Genomic DNA, 22,065 nt, shown 5'->3' with positions numbered 1-22,065 from the left:
CACAGACTCCAGACCTGGTGCTGGGACTGCCTTTATTGCATTTAAGTAAACACATGTATAAGCACAGCCCAATCTGCTTCACAGCTCTGAACAGCTCTAGCCACAGCTGAGGGAAGCACCACCCCACAATGGCCAGCTCTTCATTCTGTTCTGCTGCCAAGCCAAAACCCAGTACATTCCTACCCATACCAGTGCTGGTGGGCTCAGCTCTTCCCACAAGGCTGAGCTGGGAGGGTCTCCTCAGCCCAAACTCAAGACTGAGACACCTCTGCTGCTGGCACCACCCCCCTGGCAGTGTACCCCTCTGCTCTGCTCCAAACCAGTGGACAACAGGAAGAAGTTAAAAAATGAAAGCAAGACTCCTTGAATGTGTACCCCTGCAAGGCAAGTCCATGAAGAGCCTGGATTCTCCTGGCTGCCAGCTCTGTGCAGGTTTCCTCCCAGAGCCCTGAGCTACCCCTCTTTGTGGGTGTCCTGGCAGGAGGCACCAGCCAGGGCATGCAGCACAGCCTCCCCCTAACAGCACCTGACCCCAGGCAGCCCCAGGGCAGCACCTGGGCTCCCCTGCAGAGAGCATTAAGCCATCAATTAATGCATTAAGCATTAAGAGTCATTATGTGACACAGCAGGGTGAGCAAGCACCAGAGACATCTCCCAAGAGCCTAAGGCTGGGAAATAGTCTCAGACTTCCCCCAGGTGCTCAGCACACAAAACCACACTGAAGTCTTCAGAAATCACTCATGTCTTTCCTTAACTAAAGAAGCACACCAAAAAGGTGGCTAACAGCTCTTCTGTCACAGAGAGACTCCACGCTTCCCAGGCAGGCACAGATTTACAGCACAAGGCAACAAATTAAATTTCCTTCCAAGCCTCCAAGTCAAAAGTAGATGGATATTGGAGTAAAAACACCACTGCATCAAGGACAACTCAATTTCAGTCATTTATTCATTATAGCACTTGAAGTTAACTTGGTGGCAGGTGAAGGTCTCCAGATAAACAACAGGAAGAATGATTGGTACAACAGATTTGTATAAAAAGAGTTAAATAGATAAAACAACATGGTAACCTCTCACTCTTGCTCTAAACAGAGCAGACTGGCCCTGAGTGCAGGTTTACATCATCCTTTCAAGCCAGCCATGGTTAAAACCCTCAAGTGCCCATACCCAGGGGACAGCAAGGCATCTGTCCTCACAGTTGAGGCAGGCGTGTGCTTCTCAGGCCAGCTCTTCAGGAGCTTGGTTTCAGCTGCAGGGCAGACCCTGCCTGCTAATAAGGCTCAATCTCATTGAGCAGGACTGTAGAGCCAGCCCCAGCTTTGGTGAACAAGTGTAAGGGCAGCTCTGCTGAAGGTGAGCCTTCAAGTACATCAGGATGAGCCACAGGTGATGTGTTTGAGCCATCTACAAATACCAGCAGAGCCAAGAAGCAGGGCAGCACCCCAGACTGCTGCCTTTACTGCCCTGAGCCAGATGGAAAGCACAGGTTCTGGGGCTGTTCCTGAACCACACACAGCTCAGTCATGCTTCTGCAAGACACTGCTTTGCAACTGTGTTAAGACAGACTCTGCCTACTCGAGGTCTCCAGTTTTAAGCCAAAAGAAACATCCCATAGCCAAATGTCTAAGTATTTCTCTTCAGTTTTCACACTTCCATTTTCAGGAAGTGTTCACCTTCTGTTGAGAAGGAAGATTGTGTCTGAAGCCATGTGCCTGCAGAACAGCTGGCAACACAGGTAGCACCAGAATGAAGAAACCCCAGGTTACTGATACAAGACTCTCACCCCACTGAAACTAGCTTTACTTAATCTAAGAGATCATGGTATTTCTCTAGAGTCTGCTCCTCCAGTTCCAATAGCTTCTGGTAAAACTTCTCAGCAGTGTCTTCATCCACATCCATCTGGAAGGCAAAGAAACAGCACTGTGAGACCATCACCTTGGTGGTAGCCAGTGCAGACACCGAGGGCAGCTCTGGGGATAAGCAGGGTGCATTTCCAGAGCTTCTACCTTCACAAACAGCCAACTAAAGACATCTGTCACCAGGGCATAAGCCAGAGCATATTTTGGGAAAGTATCATTACACACTTCACCTGTTCTGATCATCACTTCCATTGTCTTCCAGACTCCAGCCTAAGTCAGGAGTTACTCTAGGAAACACTGCAGATAACCCCACATCCCTTCTTGCTACTTAGCATTCAACAAGCATCTTCCTCCCACTCCAGGCACCCTTGGCACCAGCTCTCCCATACAAAGCAGATGGCAGATCCCCAGCAACAGGAAGCTCCCTCTCCACTGACCTTTCGAGGCTCCACATAGCATCTCCCCAGTCCAGAAGTACAGCTGTGGTATTTGACAAGAGAATCCAGGTACTCTGGCTTCTGTTTGAACAGCCACACCTGAGAAGAACAACACGAAGATGTACAAGTCCAGCACACACTGTCCCAGCCACGCCTGTGGGCAAAGACCTGACTGCCGGCAGACACAGGAGAAGACACCACAGGTGCTCCCACCAAGCAGGGGAAGATGTGCTATGTGAAGTTCTGAGCTGGCTCCCTTCAGATGTGACCTACCTGAGCCAAGAGTAATGGAGGTTTCTGCTAAAGCAGTTCAGCAGTTGGCTGAACTTGCTCCCACTGTGCTTGAGAGATGCTGTGCCCCCCATCACCCACCTCCATCCCCTGTGCTGCACATCATTCTCCCTGGTCAGGATGTTTTTCCAAAATCATTTATTTTATGGGTATTGGATGAAGCTCGGAGAGCTCCATGTGGCTGACCAGCCCTGGGGACAGCTGGCTCCCCACACTCACTGCTGTGTGCTGTTTGGGGGTCAAATACAGCTCGCACCCACCAGCCTTGCTAAGAGGCTCTTTGCTCAAGCCACAAGACCCCAGAAGAGCTATTCAGAAGGAAGCAATGTAAAATCAAGTTGTGAACCACTTACGTGAGCTTCTGCTCCATTATAGGGTGTCAGAGTATAAGTTTTGGCAAAAAATCGGATCTGAGGGGAAAAGAAGGACATGGCGGAATTTGTACTGTGGCCCAAGGTTTGTTGGCAAGCCCTGAGCAGCCCAGACACTCCAGATTATCTACCAGAGGTACAAATGCTTCTCAAACTGGGCAATAGGTAACACTGCACACTGACTAAAGCATCCCTTTATCACCACAAATGCTTTCTGGAGCCCCCCCAACAAGTGTCACTCCATGGTCCCACACAGAGTTCACCCCAAGGCAGGAGCAACAGGCCACACACACCCCGCAGGTGCCTCTTCTGGAAGGGTCTCAACGACAGGAATGGCAGGAGGCAGAGGGGATCTGCAGGACTGCCAGCTTGAGTATAACTGAGAAGGCATTGCCTCTCTACTGCCAGGAGAAACGTGATCCATCGGGATCAGCTGCTGCAACTGGGGCAGCTTCAGATGAAAAGCCACTCTTGCAGCAAGAGCACCAAGGCTCAGAAGAGGCAGCCTTCAGGGACAGAACTGCAGTGAACCTGGAAAGCTAAAGGCCAGAGGAAGAAAGGCAAGGAAACTTCTGGGGAAGCAGTGGGAGAAGCAATAGAGAGCAGGAAGCTTTGCTTTCCATAGGGTTGGAAAGAAAAAAACAACAGAGGAATGGAAAGAAGAACAGTGGAAAACAGGTTGTTATAGAAATTAACAACATCTCAAAGCACAGGGGCTAAGGTGGGGCCACATCCTGAGCTCTGCTGCCAGCAAGCTAATAGTGTTTCACAATCCCAAAGAGAATTGGCAAACCTTCCAAGGGGAGCCTTGACAAACACTGCTGTAGCTGAAGGGCTGAACCCTACTCCTCTGCAGTATCCAGCACCAAACCTCCAAACTCAGTTTGGAAATTGAGGCCCCAAGATGAGAAGGAAGGTTTCTAGAGGGTCCAGCCTGCCCAGCCCAACAGCAGGAAGAAATCTATACCAACACAGGCAGCAAGGAGCCAGAAGTGTGCTGTACATCACTTGCAGTGAAATGTGTCACAGCCCAAAACCAGCCAGGACATCCACTCACCAACCACATGATGGGCATTAGCAGCTTCCACAGAAAAACAGGCAAAATTCTGTATGTCATGTTGGACATAACGAGCCCAGGACAAACAACACTGGAATACAGACCCTGCAGAGAAGAAACCAAGTCAGTGTGCAATTACACCACAGTCAAAAGAACATGTCATGCTCCTTCCAGCACTCCTCAGCCAGAGAGGGTGTGTACAGACATCAGACAGTGATACTCCATTTAGTACCAGAGCAGAGAGCAATTAGATATCACGATTTTTAAGAGGTCCAAATTGGAAAGGTTTGTGTTAGATCCATGCGCAATACAAACCCCCATGGTAGAAAATGCAACATCCTGTTGCAATCTCCGTGCAGCTCAGCAACCACAGCAGATACCCCACAAATTACAGCCCAGTCAGACTAAAGACTACCTACTCTTTAATATATAAGAGCTCAGCCTTTTGAGACTAAACCATTTTCTCCAGAAGTGTTTGAGAATGGCACAAGCACTACTGCTGGACCAGGGCTGCAGCTGCCAGCACAACCCATCAATGCCCCAGCACAGGGAAGGCAGGTTCACTGGCAAACCTGAGCAGCAGCACAGAGCCTGCGCTCCAGTGCTTGCAGGCAGCACGGCCACAGCCCTGTGCTGGTAGGCAGGGACACTGAAAAAGCAGAAGCTCTTTGCTCTTTATCATCAATTCTGATCTAAAGAGAAGAGCTTGCAAGGCAAGAACCGCTCCTGAATCTCCCGCTCTGGGAAGTTTTTCTGGCAAGAACTCCAGAATCTGGCAATCTCTCTGGCAGATTCCGTACTCCCCACACCACCAGTTCAACCTCAGCCATATTTAGTTCTTACCTGTGCACTAAGGAATGCATCAGATTGCCATGAGTGAATGAATGCAACTAGGTAACAACAATGTCATGATAATTACAAACAGTAGCAGCTCATTAGGTTTTTGCAGCAATACAAACCCCATAATCACCTGGTCATTAAATTTCCTGTTCAGAACCACACTTGTCAGGTCAGTAGCATATTTAGAGGAACTGTATGACTCCTGCCCCTTGGCATGCTGATAGTCAGAGAGGCTGAAGGCAGACTCCCTGGCATTGCTGGAGGAGGTCCAGATGAGTCGTGAGGGCTTCTCATTACCGCAGAGCAGAGACTGAAGCTGACGAACCTGGAAAAAGAATCCTTAACTTAATTAACACAGCAGTTTCCCAGTCTTAGGGTATGACTTTACAGCACCTGAGGCTGTGAGCTTCTCTCAGCTTTCTGAGCCAGCTTTTCCTAGACCAGCCCAAAGCAGACACTTGTATGAGCAGCTGTCATTCTGCTGGACAGCTCAGTTGAGCACCTCAGAATTTGATACAGCCAAGCCTTAGCATTTATCCTGGATGGAGAACTACGTATGATTGACTTCTGTCTGCTGGCTCACTGGTTAGAGTAAGCTCAAAATTGTATTAACTGTTGCAACAAAAGTCACCATTTATTGCTATTTAAACAAATGTCAAGCCTTTGTCCTGTCAGTCTTTATCTGTCAGGCTATAGCCTTCATCAGTATCTGAATCTGTGAGACCTGTACTGCCCAGACCCATCCCTACCCACATCAAACATCAGACTGAGGGTTCAACCTTCGTACGAAGCCTCACCAGCATAAAGTGTCCAAAGAGGTTGGTAGCAAACACCTCCTGAAGCCCATCTCCATTCAGCCTGTCTGTCTGGGTCATGATACCCTCCGCAGTGGTCAGCATGTGGAGCACCCTCCTGGAAGCCAAGAACAGGAGTTAGTGAGGAACCCTGCCAGGAGGAATCCACCACTTCCCCACTTCAGGCCTTCAGCAGTACCTCACCTCACAGGCTCCACACAGCTTCACCTTCAAGGACAACATTAAACCATGAAAAAAACAAATGGGAAAGGTCTAGAGAGTATCCCAGGCCCTTTATTTGCAAGCGCCTCAATACTGTCTAGACCAGAGAAGACTTGTCCCTTCCTTCACTTTCCCATGGTAAAGTACTGTTAAAAACACCTCCTTCCCTCACTGCACACTCAGATAACTTAATCAAGCTTCAGCATCGAGCCAAGGCCTCGGGCCATGCCTAATGCAGGTAAGGAAAGCAGTCTGGCACTAGTGCTCAAGAGCCCAGCAGTTCTGTCAGACTCACACAAGTCACTGCGCTCCTTAGCTCAGCCTGCCCGTACTGCCTATAGAGCAGCAATTCTCACACCAACCGTGAGCTTCACAAAATACTGTGGTCCACAGCTTGGAACAGCTACAGAAACCTACGCTGGCAACACAACAACAGTGAGGAAACCCAGAGTTGAACAGGGCAGCATTTCTCATGTAGTGGCAGGGGCTGCAGGCTCTGGGTGACCGCCCGCCCTCCCCGTGTGCCCAGCGGGCCGCACACCGGGGAGCAGAAGTGGCACCGGGTGCCTTGGACCACCCCAGCACGGCACTCAGCCGACACACCCAGCCCACACAAGAGAGGGCATCCCCCAGGGACGTGCTCTCTCACACCGGGAGGAAGATAGGCTCTTCGGCACGGCACCCAGGGGCACAGCTTGACCACGCCAGCACCCCGTGCTTCCCACAGGCGGGGGCTGGAACCCCCAGCAACACCTCCTACCCGGTGAGGAGACCGTGCCAGAGAGCCTTGAAGTTCACGTGCGGGTTGGGCATGATCCCAGCGTTGAGGTAGATAAAGTCCAGGCGCTGAAACCTGCGTGGAGAAGAGCACAGCAGTGGGGGCTGGAGGGGTCGGAGGTGCCCGCGGGGCGGAGCGGGGCTGGGGGTGTCCCACGGGGGCAGATCCCATACCTGCAGCGGAGCTCACGGGCGGCCCGCAGGACGGAGGCCAGGTTACCCAGGTCCATCTCCACGGTGGACACCTGGGCGGCGGGGTGGGTGGCCAGGATGAGGTCCCGCGTGGCTTCGCTCTTCTGCTCGTTGCGGCAGGCGATGCAGAGGTGAATGCGGCCATCCTCCTCCAGCAGCCGCCGGCACAGCGCCAGCCCCACACCGCTGCAACGGGACGGTGTCAGAGAGAGCCGAACCCAGCCCAGCCCCGGCCAGGCTAGCTGAGCCGAGACCAGGCCAGCCCAGCCGAGCCGAGCCGAGCCCGGCCCGGCCCGGCCCGGCCCGGCCCGGCCCAGGCCAGCCCAGGCCCAGCGCTCCCGGCCCGCGGCGCCGCTCACCCGCTCGCACCAGTGACCAGCACCACACGCTCCATCGCTGCCCTGCGCCCGCCGCCCCCGCCCTATAAGAGCTGCGCGGGCCCGGCCCCGCCCCGCCCGGCCCCGCAGCCAATCGGCGGGAGGCAGGGGGGTGGGACACGCGCCGCCAGTGGCGTGATGGTGAGCCGAGCGCTGGGAGCGGGCCTACCGGGGCGCGCCCTGAGACCACGCCCCCATAGACACGCCCTGGCGCCTAGGTCCCTCCCACATTGTGTTGGCCACGCCCGTTCCGCCCAGGGCCCGCCCCCTGTGCGGAGAGGTTTGAGGGTTCCCTTCCCTTCCCTCCCGCTCTGCTCAGCCCTGCCGCCCTTTGCCACCGAGGAAGGTAGAAATGCCCAGCAAAAGTGCCCAGCAGAAGTGCCGCCGTTCCCGGTGCCTCCTCCATGGCGCGGAGGTCTGGGTGCGCAGCACGGCCATCCGGGGCAGCCCTGCTCCGGCAGGGTCCCAGCTGGAGCAGGGCATGGATACAGCGGACCCCACACCTGCCCCCCAGACCCGCCAGCGTGTTATGGAATGGGGGGGCCTTGCAGATCGTGCAGAGTGCCCGGGCCCGGGGAGCTGCAGATGTGCCGCATCTGCCCCAGTGCTCGCAGCTGCTGAGGCACAGCTTGGATGGGCCACAACGCACCCTGAGCACGGAGCAGCCATCCGAGGGGACAGGCAGAGGGACACCAATTCCAGGACATTAACAAAGCCTGTCCTCGTCTTGACATGCTCAGCAGGGATGAGACATCCTCTGCCGCAGTGAGCAGGTCCACACGGGAGACCAGCCAGTCTGTCTTTGGGGCACAGCCCACCATCCCTGCCATCCCCTCTCCCAGACACACGGGCCTGCCCCGGCCCTGCTGCTGGGCATGTCCTGCCATGGATGCTAAGACTCAGAGCATCCTCCCTCCCACCCGCTGGGATGGACGGCTAGTGTGGGTCAGCCAGCTGCTCCCTCAATCATCCTTGCTCCAAGTCTCAGGCTGTTACCTGTGTTCCACACCACATCCCAGGCACACAGTGCAGCTCCAGAGCCCCCCAGCCCCGGGATGTCCTCGGGGGAGGCGAGCTGAGCTGCCTGCAGAAGCACCACAAGGAAACCATGCAGCCAGATCACATACCGAGTGTCTCTTCAGCGGGTTGGCCCCTACACATAGGTGCGTCTACTGAATATACACATGCCTTAGCCACAGGATACTGGGAACTGTGCCCCGCGCGCCTGCTGGTGCTGAGCTAGTGCGTACAAAAGTGTGGAGGGCTCCACGGACCTTCCAAGTCCACAGTTCCTCCTGCATAACCACAGGAAGGTCCAAGTTTGGGGCCTGGCGGGTCACCTGCCAGGGCACATGGCTTTGGCACCTGCCTAGTTTGCTCAGGATGCTGGCAGCTTCAGGAGCACAGACAGGTGTTAGAATGCTGTGGGATACTCAGGGTGGCAGAGCCCAGCTTGGGTGCTTCAGGTGGACTGTAAGCCTAGACTGTGAGCCAGGGAGAGCTGGAGCACCCTGCTCCATGCCCGTGGGGTTGTTGCAGGCATGGGCAGCAGGCAGCTGCCAATGAAACTCTGCTATATGCATTCTTCTCCTGGCAGATGAAGATATAGGTTAACTCTGGGGGAGCAGAACCTGGAGTTCCCCATAGAACTAAAAGGTGCTGGGATCCTGCTGCCAGCTGCATCACCCGTGGGACATCCAAAATGCATTTCTTGGGCAGTTAAGCTGCCCTGGAGTGGCTGTGGTTGGTGAGGGGATGTCCCCTCGGCCCAGGATGCTCGCTCCTTCCTGGCTGCACACTCCAGCAGCTGGGTAAGGTGCCAGGAGCGCCCCCAGTCCTCTCCATGTGCAGCTAGGGCTGGCCAGCAGGGAGGGCACTTCCTGCCTCTCCATGTGGCATGTCCGAAGCCCCGAATGTCTGCAAAATCTTTGTTTTCACCCCGCAATTGCACAGCCCATTGAGACCCGGAGCAGCTCCCAGATCCTCCTGAAGCAGGTGATGGCTGCCAGTCTGTCCCTGCTCCAGTGGGCACACACCTGCACACATCCCTTCCCCAGGCACCTGCCATGTGTGTGGGCTGAGCTTCCTCATGGAGAAAGTCCAGCTGAAGTTCATCCCCTTCAGCCAGGCAAGAGAAGCCGCTCTGTCCAGGTCCCTGTCACCAGGAACAGGCTGCACCAATAAATAACCCTCCCTGAGCTGCTGCCAGGCTCAGGTCTGCGGGGAACAGGGAGGTTGGCCGTCCCACGCCGTAGGGCTTTGCTGTCCTTAGGGGGTCTCCTCTGAGGCCTCACTGCACAATGAGAACAGGAGCAGCGGCTCAGGGTTTATGGCTAAGTCCGAGTGAAGTGGCTTCAGTTTGCATCTGGGGCTCCTCTGGGCATAGGGAAGGATGGGACCAAGATGGCAAGAGCCAAGGGTCATTCTTCACTGGCTGAGTCCTGGAGAAGACGATGGATGTCCTGGAAGGAGGGACGGTCTTTAGTGTCCCGTCTCCAGCAGCTGAGCATTAGCTTATAGACTGAGTTGGGGCATAGCATGGGCTGGGGAAGGTAGGTCTGCAAAACAAAAGGCAGAAATGGCAAAGAGAGAATTACTGCCACAGAAACTAATGTGCTAACTGCTCCTGGAGAGCCCCGTATCTCAGGGGGCCCCATCTCTCCATGGCCCCGGGTGGTGGCTGTGCTGCCATGTTCCCAAGGGCAAGATGACCCCCAGATGGCACAGTGAAGCAGCTGTGGACACCTGCCTCTGTCCCCCTAAAAGCTGTGGTGGGGTATCCTAGGGTGACGTTATGATGCTTTTATCCCCATTCACGTGTTCTGTTTATGCTGGATATTATGTTCTGTGCCTTCAAGACTGGCTCTGAAGAGCAAATGTTTTGTTTTGTTATCAGCCTGCTTCCCCACAGCTGGCAGGACACAGAGACAGGGTAGTACATAGTGCTGCTTTTGCTTTTTGCTTGGCTTTTTGCTTTGCTCTTGCACTTACTTCTGCTTTGCTTTTGCTTTGGGAGAGGCTATGTGGGTTTGCTTTCTGGAGGGGCCCCTTTTGGAGGTTTCCTCCCAAATTTGCCCTAAACCAGGACATGGGGTCAGTGAGCAAGCAGTGCCTTGGGCTGCGTAAAGTGCAGCGTTTGCCATGATTGGCCCCTCACCAGGATTCCTTCCTGGAGGAGTTCCTTTCCCATAGCTGCCTCACAGCCAAGCTCCCTATCTGGTCACCTTAAAGTCTCTCCTCAGGCCCCTCAAGTCCTAGATGTACCCCTAGTCCTCTTGCCCCATCCATCCCATCCCCTCCCTACCTGCCGGCCCTGGTCCCGGAAGAACTCGCCAGTGTTCTCGATGACCTGCTCGTCAGACATGTGGGAGTAGGGCTGCTCCCGGCACAGCGTGAAGGTCTCCCACAGCGTCACTCCAAACGCCCACACGTCACTGGCCGTTGTGAACTTGCCCTGGCAAGCAGAGCATGGTCAGGCATGGGCTTTACCCCATCCTGCCCCAGAAGCTCTAGGTGCTTGGGGATCAAAACCTCGTTCTGGATGCTTCAGCATCCAGGTCTGGTCCCAGAGAGGTGCTTGGCCCCACAGACCTGCCTTCTGCCTGGGGCCAGAGCCTGGTAAGCTCCAGGTCTGGCTGGCAGCAACTACTCTGGGACTTGCCAAGGACCCAACTCCTGGCAAAGGTAAAAACCAACACTACTCCCTTTTCCAGGCCTGACCATGACCAGGATAAAATGCCAAGCATCCCGTTTAAAGGATGCCCTGCACTGGGACATCAAAAATCACCACAGTCCCCCCAGTCTGCCTCGAAAAGCTGCCACCACCCCCGCTTCCCCCATGCTTCACCCCAAATCTGGGCTGCAGTGAGCAGAGACCTCACCATCCCTCCTGCACCCCCCAGCCCAAGGAAACGGGGTAGTGAGCATCCCCAGAGCCACATCAGTGTCCGTCAGAGAAGCCCCGGTGCCATGTACCAGCAGGATGCTCTCCCAGGACATCCAGCGGATGGGGAGCACCGCCCGGCCCTGGATGCGGTAGTAGTCCCCACTGTAGAGGTTCCTGCTCATCCCAAAGTCGGCGATCTTGATGGTGTAGTGCTTCCCCACCAGGCAGTTGCGCGTGGCCAGGTCCCGGTGCACAAAGTTGAGGGACGAGAGGTACTTCATGCCCGAGGCGATCTGGGTGGCCATGAACCGCAGGTCACTGTCGGGGCACACGGGACGAATGAGCAGATGGAAGGAAGGACAACAGCCAGAAGGTGCACAGCTCCAGACAGGGTGTCCCAGGAGCAAGCAGCACTGCCTGCCCCTGCTCTCCCAGGCAGCCCTACCTGACGGTGGGTGCGTGGACAGCAGCGGGGCCGCCTGCCTGCTGGCGGGACAGGAACTGGTTGAGGTCCCCATTCTCCATGTACTCGGTGATCATGCACAGGGGGTCATCTGTGATGCACACCGCCAGCAGCCGAATGATGTTGGGGTCCTTCAGCCGCGACATGATCTTGATTTCCTTCAGAAAATCATTCCTTTCCGGAACACAAACCACACGGATGGGATAGACAGACCCAGAGGGGCACAGAGGTGAGCACAGACTGGCCAAGAGTGCCACCCGCCCACCCAAACCTCCTGAGGGACCTATGCACCCCTTCCCCTGGGACTGGAGAAGAAGATGAGCTGCAGGGTGGGCTCCGCAGGTAGGCAGGCACTGGGGAGCTGGTTAGGACCAAGGACCCTGACGTGTGACAGCCCAGCATCCCCAGAGAGCTCAGGTGTGTGGTCCTTGCAGCTGCACTGAGCTGATGGAGAAAGGGAATGCTTCCCAAGCATCCAGCTCTCCTGGTGAGGCTCTGCACGTGGGCAGTGCTGGTGTGTGTGCCCCCCTCAGCCCCTACCTGGCATTCTTGTTGGCATCTGCCCTCAGCATCTTCACAGCCACCAGCATGGGGCAGTCAGAGCTGCCATCCAGGCCCTCTAGGGCAAAGTCTTTCCCTGTGAACTTCTCCATCCCCTCCACTTCACAGAGGTGAACCTGGGGGAGAGCAAGGGGCAGCCATTACATTGCTGACTGACAGCCTTCCACAGCCCCTGTGAGCTGGGAAGAGCTTTGCCTGAGCCCTGCTTGGAACCGGCCCAGTTCCCACTCACCTCCCCAAACTGGCCTTCCCCCAGCTTCTCCTTGAAGGTAAGCAGCTTCCTGGGGAACTCCTCAACGGCCACATCCTTGCCAGCGAGCAGGTCCATGGTGAGGGCTGGCACTGAGTAGGTGTTGCTGCCTGTCACACCCTGCAGGTTCACAATGTCGGCCTCGGCGTAGTGTGGGACTCCCTCGGGGACGCTGGCCTGGGATGGCTTGGTGGGGCTGCTGCAGCCTAGGGGGACACAGCGGGGCCAGCCCTGCCATGGGTGTCCTGCCCTGCACCCTCTGCTCCCTGGTGCTGCTCACACTGCCCCTTCTGCCCCAGAGCCCCCACAGGGCTGCCTGCACCGCAGGCTGCTCCACTGCTTCCCCACCAACGGCAAACACCAACCAAGCCCTGAGCACCAGAGGAGCAGAGATCGATGTCTGACCTCCAGATCATTGAGGAAGAGATGCCAGAGCATCCCAAGGATGATAGTGGGACACTAAGCTACACAGCTTAGTCTGGCAGTGGATGTTGCTGATGGCTCTCAGTCACAGGCTTTGTGAGACCTTCACGTGGGATGCATGGGGACTTGTGTGACCTCTCCCCTCTGTGACAAAATGTTTGGAGAGTGGCCAAAAGCTGGGGCTGGAGAGAGGGGGCTGCAGCAGGCTCAGTGAATGATGTCCTGGCTGTCACCTGTGAGATGGTTGTGAGCATGCAGGGTGTCCTGGCTCTCACCTGTGTCCTCCCCCGTGGTGAACTCGGGCAGTTTGCGGATCAGCCGGGATGGCTCCTGGTAGTCAGGTCCCAGGGGGAAGATGCGGTCATAGGTGGAGCAGGACTCCTGCTCGCTGGGGGAGGAGGAGTGGTTGTGGTTGAACATGCTGGATTCACTGGGCAGGGAGAGGCTGACGGTCATTTCATCATCCAGCATCCTCCGTGATGCCTGTGACAGCGGGGCAAGGGAGGAGAGAGGTGGGGTTCCCCACAGCACGGGCAGGATGGTACCAGGGATGTGCCCAAACCTCCCCTCTAGTGCTTGGTCCCTAGGTTGCAACCCCTGCCTGAGTTTGTCCTCATGTTCCCCCCTTCTCTTGTCTACATCTATGGAAAAGGGTTTGGCTTCATCAGTTCTGTGAGTGACCTTGTTTAAGTGGTGGCTGCAGTGAGAACCCTACACACCCAGGCTCCTGTTCCCCAGATCAGCTTCAGAACAGAGGGATGGACAAACAGGCAAGCTCCAAAGTCACCACCCTGCTCAGCTAAGTCCCCTTCCTTGGGAGATGGGTGAAAAGCCTTTCTGAGGAGGGGAAGGGAGCATCAGCCCTTGCATGGAGTCTCTTTTCTCCGTGGTGAGCTTCCAGAAGAACCTGCCCAGAATGACCCCACCACCACAAGGCACCTCACCAGCCACACCACCCTTGCCCACCTTCTCCAGCATCTTCTGCCAGAACTGCCGCCACAGTATGATGACAATGATGGCCACCAGGATGAAGATGATGGCCACCAGGCACCCGATAAGGATGCGCGTGTTGCTGTCGTCTACCTTGAGTGTGGGGTCTAGCGGGAGAAGGGGACAGAGAGGGCCAGTCACAGTGGAGACTGGGGGGACCCCCTGCCCCTTTCCTGCGTGGGATGTGGCACAGTGCCCACCCAGCACAGGGTGACATTGCTTACCGTAAGTGGTGGGGACTATGGGTGCCTCGGCGGGGGGCACTGAGTTGTTGTACATGGCTGCATCTGGCCAGGGAGAACATCAGGGTGGGGGTGTGGATGGCCCACAGCCCCACCACCTCCTTGAGCCTCCCACCCAGAAGAGCCTGGTCCCCACGGGGCTTGTGGCGACGGGTACCTGACTGGAAGGTGATCTCACTGAACATCATCCAGGTGTCGGCGAAGTAGTACTGGCACTTGATGGCACTGGCCATGCGGTGGAGCAGAGGCACGGTGACAAAACGGGCGCTGGGGTTCACATCATCCAGCACCAGCACCGAGGAGACGGCGCCGGGCTCCCACTCGCTGGCGTCGGCGCGGAAGTAGCACTGCACCTCCTTGAAGATCTTCACACCTTTGGCGAACATGTTGTTGCAGTGGACCTGTGGGGCAGCCTGTCAGCATGGCCACCGAGGGGCACAGGGAGGGTGACAGGGCGGGGGGGGTGAGGACCTTCATGGCGGTGAAGTTCCTGATGCGGTCGAACTCAAAGGTGATCTCCACATAGCCACCTGCTGTGCTCTCGTTGCGCCAGCCCACGTAGTCGTAGCCTGGCCAGACGTGGTACTCATGGGTCTGTGTGAAGTCGTCCAGCCCTGACACCCCATCCGTCAGCTGGCCCAGGCCCTCTGTCATGCTGGCATGGGCAAAGGGACAGAAGGAATGTGACTCTTGCCAGCCTCACAAACCTGCACCACCCAGCACCTCCTGGCAGCTCCTCACGGGCCCCAGGACACTCAGGGGGGGATTTTGTTCCTGATGTTCTCTCTGGAAAAGGCTGTGGGGCGCTGAACATGTGGTGCAGTGAGAGCAAATCCAAGGGAAAGGCTGGAGCTATTTCCCCCATCACACTGACCCCCTCATGATGTGCAGCCTTCCCAGGCTGGCCATGTCCCCCACCTCAAGGACACCGCAAGCATTTGCTCTGCTGAGGATCAGCCTGAAAATGCAGGGAAAAAACATACCCCTCGCCTGCTACCCAGCATGGCACCCAATCCTCACCTGTACCCAAAGGCCCCATCGTACACTGAGTCATTCAGGTAGATGATGGTGCCCCCAGGAAGGATGAGCTGCTGCCCGACCGGCGCGTTGTAAGACACCAGCCCATCTGCAGGGAGGGAAGGGTGAGTGCATGGACACCCCGCCAATCCTGGTGCAGCAGGACAGACAGCCCCCACTGGCCAGCACCCCAGTATGGGCACTGGGGACATGGGACAGGCAGGGGACCGCACCACGCACCCAGCCAGGCGCAGCCGTACAGCTCCACACGCAGGCAGATGTTCATGGAGTGGTCGGTGACGGGGATGAAGCGGACAAAGCGGGCGATGAGGGGCGGCTCCAGGTCCTTGAGGACGATGTCGTAGGTGTTGGTATTTCCATCCAGCACCTGGAGAGAGAGAAGCGTGGTGGGGATGGGCAGGAGGAGCCTCCTCAGCCACCATCCAATGCAGCCCTGACCCATCTCCTCACCTGCTTCCCGTGCCGGTTCCTCCAAGAGATCCAGCGGGTGCCATCCCGGCTGTAGTTGATTTTATACATGGGGGCAAACTCATTGCCGTGGCCCTTGGCGTGGCGCCCCTGAGTGCCCACCAGTGTGATGAAGTGCAAGGCTTGCAGGTCAATCTGCAGGAACTCCTTCAGGTCATTTGGTTCCACTGGGGTCTTGGGGCACCAGGCTCCATCGCCTTCCTCTGAGTCCAGCCTGCAATCCCAGAGTGGAGGAGCTGTTTGCATGTGTCAGAGGCCAGTCCCGTGTCCCCCTTCTCCCTCCATGCCAGCCCAGACCCTGCTGTGGCTATTGCAGGAGGGTGCCCACACTCACCGTCCGTACTTGGCGGCTGTGGAGTCAGACCAGTGGCTGGAGGCTGAGATGTCCTCGTCAGGGATGTGCCCACCCGACATTCCCAAGGGGTACCGACACACCGCTGCAACGACACCGGCAGGGCACTGAGGCAGGAGGCAATCCCTCCGTGGAAGTGGCCTGGGCTGGGGCACATCCACTGTGCCCCAGGGCAGCACTCTCCATCCCTCTGGCTCACAGAGAGAGGACGAAGCAAGGAGGGGACAGTCCTGCCAAAGCAGGCACCTTCCTGAGCAAGTGAAGCCTCTGGCCAGAAGCGGATGCCAGCCCAGCTCCAAGTGGAGTGGGAAGAAGGGGAGGTGGCTCCAAGGGCTGACGGGCGCACTGGGCCCTGTCCCCTGGGATCTCTTCAGCCTTGCTGGCAAGGATCTTGGCTGTGGTGCAGAGCCTGTGAGCTGGCACTGCTGTCCCCATGCTCCAGAGGGCTCACTCCAGAGACCACTTGCCCAGAAACTTCACCAGCAGCACTGTGCTGTGCTGTCCCACTGTTCCCTGTCCCTGCCTGGGGGAACAAGTGACACAGACAGGCACTCATCCACCCTGGTGACCCCTCAGCTCCCACCACCAGCCCTGCTCCTGGCTGGGCTGCAAGTGGAAAAGTACCCAGGGTGGCAGGCGGGCTGCACCCCCGAGTGGCAGCCGACTCCCTCAGCACCGCATCCTCACTGCTTCACAGGAGTTATTTTTTCACGCCTGGCTGCCAAGAGCACTGCTGAAAGGGCGGCTTGTTTGGCCGTGTTTACCATCTGGCTGCTGGCTCCAGCCCACCGTGGCCCCGCCACACAGCACCCCGAGCAAACACACGCACCGAGGGGGCAAGGACTGGGCAGGGCACTGTGCCTGGGCCACCTCCTGCCCCACAGCCCTTGGCTCACCTGGCACTGCACCCACAAAGAACCCACATCCCATTGTGTCACCATCCCCGGGACGCCACACACAGGGACCATATCCTGCATCAGGCAGAGGGATGAGTGCATCTTTATCGTGAGCTTTGGCACAGTGGGAGCATCTCTTCTCGTCTCCTGCTCTCACACTCGTGATGCTCTGCAGAGCACAGCTCCCACTGCATTCCCATTTAATTCTTGCCAAACACGGAGCCAGCCCTGTGTTTTTGTCTTGGTAATAACAATCCTGGCCGGGCAAATCCAATTCTGCCAGCCATCTGATGTCTGCAGGAGAAACAGGACTACCTCCTTAAATAAGCACTGTGCAACCTTCAGGGAAGACCCAGGTTAACTCCTCCCACAGATGGAGGAAGCCTTTCAAGGGACTTGTTAAAGGGACTCCCTGGGGAAACCCTGGGCTCTGTCCATGCCTGCAGCACAGGATGGGGCTGAGCCCTGTAGGAACAACCATCTAAACACACTCATGCTGCCAGCCGGCAGCAGTGTTGTGGTTTCTGAGCAGAAGCCAGGCACCCAGTCAAGCCACTTCACCAAAGCCAGCCTTGGTTTGCTGCAAAACCAGCAGAGAAGGCACAGACCAGCAGAGAAAACAACAGCTTGGCACCTGGCAGCCTCCAGCCTCAGTGAGCCCCCCTGGGCAAGGGCCCCACTCAGAGCCAAGGGCTGAAGTGCTTTGCCATATCCAGCACCCTGCCAGCTGCCAGGGGCCAGACAGCACCTGTGGCAGGCTGAAGTCACTGCAGGTGCCCAAGTGAGGTGCAGGACAGGAGAGTGACCAGGCAGGGGCAGGCTTGGGGGCCATCACAGACTGCTCCCAGAGTTGAAAAAATCCCAGAGATGATGCAGACGATGCAAGTCCAAACTTGGCCATCTGGCAGGAGCAAAGACCAGGGAAATGAAATTACGGCACCTGCAGCCACCTGGTCCCTGTCTGACTTACCGGGGTTGACCTGGGCTCTGGCAGCATGCGGCATGTGCAGCAGCAGCAGTGGCAGGAGTGGCAGCAGGGCCAGTCTGGGGGTGGCTGACATGTTGGCAGTCCTGTGGAGACAGAACCAGGGCTCATCACGCTGAGGCAGCCGAGGAGGGGGCAAACACCAGCCTGCTTGGGGCAGCCAGCTGAGGATGGGAGCACTTCTCCTGCACCAGACTCCGTGTCCCCACCTCAGTCTTGGAGGAGGAACAGAGCCCCAAGCTCAGATCTGTGGTGGTGGTCACAGGGATCCCAGACCACATCCCTGGGAGCCATGGTGTGCCACATCCACATGGAATGGCCACAGGACCCACGGGAAGTTCCCTGGGCTCTGCCTGGGGCCAGCACTGGCTGCCTCCACCGCAGGGCATGCAGGGCACAAAGGCTCTGGTGGCCGCCCACCCTTGGCTGCCTTTGAAAGAAGAAGTTGCACAATGCCATCACATCAGACAAAAATAGCAGGGTGCCAGAGCGGTTTCTTGCCTGTTGGCTTTGAGAGGAGAGCAGATAATCACCCGAGATTTACAGGATATTTACTGGGATAGCTCCACATGGCAGAGTGGATGTCAGGGCCTCGTGTGACACAGAAAAGTGTGACAGAGGGCGTGGGAGCCAGCTTGCACCCTCTACCTCGAGGGGAGCATTGGATGAGGCTGGAGGGGACCTGAGGGTCCTGGGAATGGGGCTTGGTCCACAGCATGGGGAGAAAAAGGTCTGGTGCTGTTGGGGCCCCTCCTCAGAGGGGACAAGGGCACATCCCCAGGACATGCCTGCCCTTGTGTCAGGGCTGTCACCACAGTTGCCTTGGCCCTGGGCAGCCCTCAGCTGCCAGGAGCCCCCAGGGCAGGAACAGCTCCTACTGTGCCCACACACCTCTGGACACCATGCCGGGGGCACCAGGGACACCCCTAAAAGTCACCAGCCCTGCCCCAGGCTCCCTGAGACACCCTTATCTGACAAGAGAACACTTTCACACTAGCACCAGATGCAATCAGTTCTCTTTCTATTTAAAAAGGCTGTTTTAATCTAGTTTAAATGCACATTAACCTTTGAGAGAGCAACCTTCCAACCTGGGGGATAAAGGGACTAGAGCTCCTGGCCAAACGGGGCCTGGCTGCTGGGGTAAATCCCAGCCAAGTTCACTGCACCAGGGATGTCTGTCATGGCTGGCACATCCTTAAAGCAGCCCAACACCACTGATGCTGCAGGTGAATGCCTGGTTGTGTCCCTGCATCACCCCACGGCCTTGTCCCCACCACTGAGAGAAAGGCTAAACACACCCAAACCAGCTGCCCACCTCCCACAGAGGCAGCTGGGAGGTGCTGGATATGGCCCTGGGCTCTGCCACAGCTGGGGCTTGGCTCAGCAGCAGCAAGAGCGGGGCTTCTTGTGGCCACACCAGCACCCAAGGGGAGAACAAAACCCCAGGAGCTGCCACTTGCACTCTGCGAGGAGCTATCTGCACCCCACAGCATTCCTGGGGGACTCTGCCAAGCACCACAATCTCTTCAGGAGGTACAAGTAAACACCTGCATTTGGGATGATCTCCCCCCCTTCTTTCTAATTTTCCTTTTTTATTTATTTCTTTTCCAAAAAGCACATATGCGGTTGCTTTTCCCCACCGCCCATTCCCAGCTGGGAAACTAGTTGTATCTAGTTGCAACTAACTCAGCTGTAACTGGGAATTTCAGCTGCATTGCCCAGAGGCACATGCAAGAGGCTCCTGCATTTGATGATGGCCAGTTCCCCACCAACACTAAAATCTTAATTTCCTTCTGCATTCCAAAAAAATATCCAGGGATATTTTCCCCCACTATTCTTTCAGGCTGAGTAAACTCTTTAAGCATCAGGATACCACATGTTGTAATGTCCTGCAGGGAATCCATTTACATGTAGCCTAGTATAGGGAAATCTTCCCCATGTAGCCACTGGGAAGTGCCATTGCTCCTCAGGGGTATGGGGCTGGGGGACAGTGTGGGGACAGTGACTCAGACCACAAGGCTGAGGGCTAAGGGACACACGGTCAAGCACAGGGGCAGTACTGGCAGCCCAGCTGGAAATCAGTTTTGTGCCACCAGCCCTGCAAAAGAGATGGCTTTGCAATGCTTTGACTGAAAATGTTTGCTGAAATTTTTCAGTCACTGGAAAGTTTTAGTGTAGACAGTTTCTGGAGCTCCTCCCTGGCATCGCCTGGGCTTTGAGTTTCCCTTTGTTGTTTTCCCTTCTTATTTCCCTCCTTCCTTATTCCACTGAAATAACCAAGGGAAATAACCGGGAGGAAAACTACATTTGCTTTTGTTAAGAGTCAGCCCCCACCCGAGCCATGGTCCTTCTTGCTGTCAGCCCGTTCCAAGTGAGGTCCCCAGCTGGGCGAGGTCTCCAGCTTGCTTCCCAGGTGGTCACTGCTACCTTTGCCTCATCAGGAGGATGCATCATGCATGGGGAGAGGGCTAGATGGCAGCAGCCTGCACCCCTCGTGCACACCAGGTCCTGGACACAAGTCTGCAAGGACTTCTAGGGCTCCTGTTGCAGAGCCTCAGTCCTCACACGGGGCTGGGGCTGCCGTCCTGCTGGGTGAGACAGGTAAAGGCCACTCAGGGAATGTCCCTGAGTGATGGCAGGCTCGCTGTGAGCCCGGCCCAAGGATGTTTGGATAAGGGGGTTCAGGATCTGTGCCCCAGCTGGCACTACAGCCCCCAGCATGCTGTGCTGCCGGCAGCCTTGGCGGGAGCACAGTGCAGCATGCCGGGACCTGTAGTCCTCCTTCCTTCCAAAAAATGCCATTTTAGACTTTTTCTGGGCTGGATGCAACCCCATTTCCTGCAGCAGCAAGCGCCTCCCCAGCCATGGGCTCGCTGGCTCAGACCGGGGCATCGCAGCTGTCCGGGGTGCGAGGAGCAGCCAGCAGGTCCCCATGGCTCCAGCTGCCCTGGCGAGACCTGCCAGGAGCATGGCTGGGGGCCCGGGGACACCGTCCTGCGGGTGCTGCATCCTGCGAGTGTTCCTGGCAGCCAGAAGCTCCCTGCCCTAGCCCGCCGCCAGCAGGGCTCCGCAGCACTGCCCCAACGCCACCCAGGGCTGGCAGCCACGAGTGGGCTCCCAGCACCAGCACGGGGGCACGATGCTCACGAACACCAGGGCAGTGGCCTTGTGCTCCCCTTCCCAGTGTGACCTGGTGCCTGGCTAGGGGACCCTGGGGACAGCAGGGCCTCCCTGGCTGACCAGCACTGCCGCCAGCTCTGCCAACAGACACACAGGCGGGAGCTGAGGAGGGACACCAGGAAACGCCGGTCTGGCACGAGGCACGGGGGGCACCGCTGGCACTGTGGGGTCAGCTGGCAAAAAGGGGCCAGCTGTCACTCCCCCCTCCCCGAGTGAGGACAACACCCTGCTGCTGCCCCAGACCCTTTCCGGGCAGAGATACATCCCTGCCCCTGAGCCTGGGCTCGCCGCCGAGCACGCCTGAGCCCTGTCCCCCCACAGAGCCAGGCCAGGAGGGTCACACACCCCTACACGGCCCAGAGGGACCCAGAGGGACTCACCCGAGTGCGGCAGGGCGGAGGACGGGCGGGCTCCGCGCCCCTCGCCCGGGCCGGGGGAGCCAGGTGAGGAGCGAACTTCCCCAGGCTGATGCAAGATGTCTCTGGGAGCTCGCTCGCATTCTGCGGATTCCTGGGAGCCGGCCAGAAATCCCACAATCCTACATCTCGCACATTTGGTTTCAATTAGGGAGCGGAGAAGGGGAGCCAGTCAGCGATCCGGGCTGGCGTTTCGGCAGAGGTTATTTTCCTCGGCCCGAGGGAATGTGCGCAGAGCTATAATTTACAGCAAAACCCATTCATAGCGCGAGAGAAAAAAATTAAAAAGTCCCCGTGGCCAGCAAGGGAACTTAAAGCAATAGGCAACGTTTCACGTTCTAGTGCCTGCCCCGCGGCTGTGGCATGGCACACACGTCCAGGACCCTCCTCCTGCACCCGGGGGCTGGGTAGGACACCCCCAAAATGTGGGTGATGGGGACACTCCGCAAGACTCCAGAGCTGGCCCAGAGGGTCCCACATGGGCTGCCCCTCTCCGGGCCCCTGGGGGAATGATTTGGGACTCCTGCACGGGCACACGTGGCCAGGACAGCAGCCAAAGGACCAGCCTGGCTCAGGGCACGGGCTCGGGGCTCCAGCTCCCCAAGCTCCACGCAGAGCTGGTGGCTTGACATCATTTCCAGGCACTGGCCTGGCACAGTGGCCACCAGCTACGCAACGAGGCAGGGAGAAAATACTACTACT

At 57.1% G+C, this 22,065-nt stretch overlaps 2 protein-coding genes across 2 annotated transcripts; both read right to left on the bottom strand.

The window, feature by feature from the left end:
• Positions 1-927: 927 nt before the first annotated feature.
• On the bottom strand, positions 928-7,272 carry HSD17B7 (hydroxysteroid 17-beta dehydrogenase 7). The gene is made up of 9 exons (XM_030226398.2): positions 7,196-7,272; positions 6,819-7,022; positions 6,628-6,720; positions 5,649-5,763; positions 4,982-5,176; positions 4,012-4,116; positions 2,937-2,993; positions 2,293-2,391; positions 928-1,895 (listed from the first exon to the last, which is right to left on the bottom strand). The coding sequence occupies exons 1-9, from the start codon at positions 7,228-7,230 to the stop codon at positions 1,800-1,802; spliced, it is 999 nt and encodes a 332-aa protein (XP_030082258.2). The 5' UTR covers positions 7,231-7,272; the 3' UTR covers positions 928-1,799.
• Positions 7,273-8,332: 1,060 nt separating this feature from the next.
• On the bottom strand, positions 8,333-21,454 carry DDR2 (discoidin domain receptor tyrosine kinase 2). The gene is made up of 17 exons (XM_009099566.4): positions 21,328-21,454; positions 17,753-17,853; positions 15,869-15,971; positions 15,517-15,748; positions 15,286-15,433; positions 15,049-15,154; positions 14,500-14,683; positions 14,186-14,429; positions 14,011-14,073; positions 13,763-13,893; positions 13,072-13,279; positions 12,356-12,579; positions 12,103-12,239; positions 11,545-11,736; positions 11,189-11,417; positions 10,518-10,667; positions 8,333-9,771 (listed from the first exon to the last, which is right to left on the bottom strand). Exons 1-17 carry the CDS (start codon positions 21,444-21,446, stop codon positions 9,634-9,636), a joined length of 2,709 nt encoding a protein of 902 aa, XP_009097814.2. The 5' UTR covers positions 21,447-21,454; the 3' UTR covers positions 8,333-9,633.
• Positions 21,455-22,065: the final 611 nt, after the last annotated feature.

This window comes from Serinus canaria, chromosome 8 (genome assembly GCF_022539315.1).
Source record: "Serinus canaria isolate serCan28SL12 chromosome 8, serCan2020, whole genome shotgun sequence".
Lineage (NCBI taxonomy): Eukaryota > Metazoa > Chordata > Aves > Passeriformes > Fringillidae > Serinus > Serinus canaria.
This window is presented reverse-complemented; position numbering and strand designations above follow the sequence as displayed.